The 5,001-nt window shown below is 38.4% G+C and overlaps 1 protein-coding gene across 2 annotated transcripts; it reads left to right on the top strand.

Moving 5' to 3' along the window:
- Positions 1 to 4,265: 4,265 nt before the first annotated feature.
- LOC119543366 (DPH3 homolog) lies at positions 4,266 to 4,581 on the top strand. 2 transcript variants are annotated; one of them, XM_037848173.1, is made up of 2 exons: positions 4,266 to 4,369; positions 4,445 to 4,514. In XM_037848173.1, exons 1-2 carry the CDS (start codon positions 4,266 to 4,268, stop codon positions 4,512 to 4,514), a joined length of 174 nt encoding a protein of 57 aa, XP_037704101.1. The 2 variants fall into 2 exon arrangements, with proteins under 2 accessions (XP_037704101.1, XP_037704100.1); XM_037848172.1 differs by having other exon boundaries at positions 4,266 to 4,581.
- The last annotated feature ends 420 nt before the right edge of the window (positions 4,582 to 5,001 follow it).

Here is a 5,001-nt window from a genome sequence, read left to right as displayed (position 1 = left end):
TTCAATAACAACTAAAAAAATCAAGTACCTAGGAATAAACTTAACCAAAGATGTAAAAGACCTATACAAAGAAAACTATATAACTCTGCTAAAAGAAATAGAAAGGGATCTTAAAAGATGGAAAAATATTCCATGTTCATGGATAGGAAGGCTAAATGTCATTAAGATGTCAATTCTACCCCAACTCATCTACAGATTCAATGCAATCCCAATCAAAATTCCAACAACCTACTTTGCAGACTAGGAAAAGCTAGTTATCAAATTTATTTGGAAAGAGATGATGCCTCAAATTGCTAAAAACACTCTAAAAAAGAAAACAAAGTGGGAAGATTTACACTCCCTGACTTTGAAGCTTACTATAAAGCCACACTAGTCAAAACAGCATGGTACTGGCACAAAGATAGAAATATCTATCAATGGAATTAATTGAGAATTTGGAGTTAGACTCCTAGATCTACAGCTGGCTGATCTTTGATAAGGCCCCCAAAGCCACTGATCTGGACATAACAGTCTTTTCAACAAATGGGGCTGGGAGAGTTGGATATCCATATCCAAAAGAATGAAAGACGACCCCTATCTCACACCCTACACAAAAATTAACTCAAAGTGGATCAAAGACCTCAATGTAAAAGACAGTGCCATAAAACTCCTAGATGATAATGTAGGGAGACATTTTCAAGACCTTGTATTCGGAGGCCACTTCCTAGACCTTACACCCAAAGCACAAGCAACAAAGGAAAAAATAGATAAATGGGAACTCCTCAGGCCTAGAAGTTTTTGTACCTCAAAGGAATTTGTCAAAAAAAGGTGAAGAGGCAGCCAACTCAATGAAAAAATTTTTTGGAAACCATGTATCTGACAAAAGACTGATATCTTGCATATATAAAGAAAACCTACAATTCAATGACAATATTACAGATGGCCCAATTATAAAATGGGCAAAAGATATGAAGAGACAGTTCTCTGAAGGGGAATACAAATGACCAAGAAACACATGAAAAAATGTAAACTTCCCTGGCTATTAGAGGGATGCAAATTAAGAACACAACAAGATACCATCTTACACCAATTAGAATGTCTGCCATTAAACAAACAGGAAACTACAAATGCTGGAGAGGTTGTGGAGAAATTGGAACTCTTACTCATTGTTGGTGGGACTGTATAATGGTTCAGCCACTCTGGAAGACAGTCTAGCAGTTCCTTAGAAAACTGGATATAGAGTTACCCTTTGATCCAGCAATTGCACTTCTCGGTATATACCTGGAAGATCTCAAAGCAGTGAAGTGAAAAGGTATCTGCATGCCAATGTTCACAGCAGCATTATTCACAATTGCCAAGAGATGGAAACAACCCAAATGTCCTTCAACAGATGAGTAGATAAATGAAATGTGGTATATATACACAATGGAGTACTATGCAGCAGTAAGAAGGAACGATGTCATGAAACATATGACAACTTGGATGAACCTTGAAGACATAATGCTGAGCGAAATAAGCCAGGCACAAAAAGAGAAATATATGCTACCACTAATGTGAACATTGCTGGGGGAGAGTGCAAGGGTGTTGAGCTTCCCCACCTCAATGGTTGCTGATGTGCTCACAGACATTGGGGACTGGTGGTTTAATGGGCTGAGCTCTCAATAGTGGGACTTGCGAAGACTGTTACTCCAAAGGAAAGGCTAGGCCTGCTTATAATTGTGCCTAAGGGTCTCCTCCTGAATGCCTCTTTGTTGCTCAGATGTGGCCCTCTCTTTCTAGCTAAGCCAACTTGGCAGATGACATCACTGCCCTCCCCCCTATGTGGGATCTGACACCCAGGGGTGTAAATACCCCTGGCAAGGTGGAATATGACTCCCAGGGAGGAATATGGACCTGGCACCATTGGATGGAGAACATCTTCTTGACCAAAAGGGGGATGTGAAATGAAATAAGTTTCAGTGGCTGAGAGATTCCAAAAGGAGCTGAGAGGTCACTCTGGTGGGCACTCTTACACACAATATAGATAACCCTTTTTAAGTTCTAATAAATTGGAATAGCTAGCAGTAAATGCCTGAAACTATCAAACTACAACCCAGAACCCTTGAATCTTGAAGACGATTGTATAAAAATGTGTCTTATGATGGGTGACAGTGTGATTGGGAAAGCCATGTGGATCACATTCGCCTTTGTCCAGTGTATGAATGGATGAGTAGAAAAAGTGTGTGTGGGGGGGAGGGGAAACACCCAGTGTTCTTTTTTACTTTAATTGTTCTTCCTCACTTTAATTTTTGTTCTTATTACTTTTGTGTGTGTGGTAATGAAAATGTTCAAAAATTAATTTTGGTGATGGACACACAACTATTTGGTGGTACTGTGAACAACTGATGGTATGCTTTTTATGACTGCAGGGTATGTGAATATATCTCAATAACATTGAATTATTTAAAAAAAACAAAAAAACAAAAAAAATCAACTTTGTTTATTTAAAAAAAAAAAAAGAATAACCTCCAGAATGACCTCTTGACTCCATATGAAATCTCTCAGCCACTGAAACTTTATTTTGTTTAATTTGTCTTCCCCCTTTTGGTCCAAGAAGACTCTCTCTCCCATGATGACAGGTCCAGTCTCATCCCCAGGAATCATGTCCCATATTGCCAGGAAGATTTACACCCCTGGAAGTCATGTTCCATGTAGGCAGCAGGGCAGTGAGTTCACCTGCCACGTGGGCTAAGAGAGCGAAAGAGTCCACATCTGAGCAACAAAAGAGGTTCTCAGGGGGTGACTCTCAGGTACAATTTCAAGTAGGCTTAGCCTTTCCTTTGCAATAACAAGTTTCATAAGGACAAGCCCCAAGATCAAGGGCTCAGCCTTCTAAATTTGTAGTCCCCAATGCTGTGAGAATATCAGTAATTCCCCATGTAGAGATGTTTAATAGTTCTACATTTTTTCCCCAGTCCCTCAAGGAGGCTTTGTAAATACATTTTTATTTTCTGCCCAATACATCTATTGGGGCTTCACACTAACCTGTACAAACCAACCAGCTCTCACTCCTATTCAAAGTTTCATGTAATTATGGTGTTTTAATAAACTGACCGTACAAGTTAAATTATTTAGTGTGCTACAGAAAATATAGATTTTGCACCAAATAAACATCTCTTTCTTTGGTCTCACACAGAAGTTGAAGTTTTAAACACAGTCAATATCATCCTTTACCGTTTAGTCTGATTTGCCTTAGTCCTAACCAGATTCCCTTCATTCATATCTCTAATTGAAGTCTAAGCTTTTTAAACAGTTGCTATCTGGGGTAATACTGACATTCATGGCTGCTGAACTCTAGCTCTGAGTCTCAGGTGTCACACAAATACCTCAAGTTCCAGAGACTGACCGGGTTGTACACAAAGAGCGCAACATCTCAGAATTTAGAGATAGCCGTTAAAACTCAGGATTAGATGTGACTGCTGTAAGAGTTTACAATCTAGGGATCTTTACAATAAGCCTTCCCCTGATAATCTGTGCTCTAAGATTCAAGTCCCAGAGTTTGCACATTATAGTTAGTCCGTATTAGTGAGGCATTACAATGTTTGTCTTTTTGTTTCTGGCTTATTTCACTCAAAATGCTGTCCTCAAGATCCATTCACCTAGTGGCCTCACAAGTTTTGTTGATTCTATTGTTTTGTTTATTATTATTATTATTATTATTGTTATTATTTCATTTATCTCAGCCCTAATTTTTGCTATTTCCTTCATCCTGATGACTTTGGATTTAGTTTTCTCTTCTTTTTCTAGTTCTTCCAGTTTTGAAGTTAGGTCTCTGATTTGAAGTCTTTATTCTTTTTTTAATGTAAGCATTTAGAGATATAAATTTCCCTCTCAGCACTGCCTTTGCTGCATCTCATGTTTTGGTATGATGCATTTTCATTTTCATTTGCTACAAGACATTTCCTAATTTCACTTGTGATTTCCTCTTTAACCCATGCTGTTTAAGAGTATATTGTTCAATTTCCACATATTTGTGAATTTTATAGTTCTCCCTCTGTTATTGATTCCTAGCTTCATTCTGTTGTGGTTGGGAATATACATGTATGATTTCAATATTTTTTAATTTATTGAGACTTGTTTTGTGATCCAACATATAATCTATCCTGGAGAATGATCCATGAGCACTCAAGAAGAACATGTAGGTGTGTGATGACAGCGCCCAGCCCCGGCAGGCTCCATTGAAGTTAGACCCACCGAGGTGGTGTCGGACGGCAGGGGCGACAGCCCTTTGGTTGACCCCAGTGACAATGGCGGTGTTTCACGACGAGGTGGAGATCGAGGACTTTCAGTATGACAAGGACTCGGAGACTTATTTCTACCCCTGCCCATGTGGGGATAACTTCGCCATCACCAAGGAAGATTTGGAGAATGGAGAAGACGTGGCAATGTGTCCTAGCTGCTTTCTCATTATAAAAGTGATTTATGACAAAGATCAATTTATGTGTGGAGAAACAATACCAGCACCTTCCACCAACAAGGAATTAGTTAAATGCTGAAGAAGGCTTTAAGAATCCAAATCTGGAACAGTTGAGAATGAGCCAAGATGGAAAAATCAAATGCAAAGTTACAGACCTCTTCACAACGACAACTTTCTTGGGGATTTTTGCTCTGTTACAGAGTGTGGATTCTTTCCAACAACTGCGACGTTCACCTTCAGTTAAAGAAGCAATCCACAACATGACATACCTGGATTTCACACATAAAACTCTGAATTGTAAGTGTTCTTAATTTTCCATCCAAATTTTTTAAAAGATAGTTTCAAATCAGTACATTTTTTCCCTCAGTTACATTATTTTCATATCTTAAACCTAACTACTTCAGTATCTGATGACAGAATCATCTACCTCAAAGTTATTAGTGCTCCTTTACAAAAATGGGATTGTATTTTTTACTTGGTTGTTAAGATTATTAACACTAGCCTGTCCTTTGAAATTTGACATAAATTTTGCTAAGAAAATTTGCTAGCTAAAATTTGCTAATCTC

Source organism: Choloepus didactylus, chromosome 8 (assembly GCF_015220235.1).
Source record: "Choloepus didactylus isolate mChoDid1 chromosome 8, mChoDid1.pri, whole genome shotgun sequence".
Taxonomy (NCBI): domain Eukaryota; kingdom Metazoa; phylum Chordata; class Mammalia; order Pilosa; family Megalonychidae; genus Choloepus; species Choloepus didactylus.
This window is presented reverse-complemented; position numbering and strand designations above follow the sequence as displayed.

Coding starts and splice junctions, on each gene's coding strand:
- LOC119543366 (XM_037848172.1), top strand. CDS start 4,266: ATGGCGGTGTTTCACGACGAGGTGGAGATCGAGGACTTTCAGTATGAC.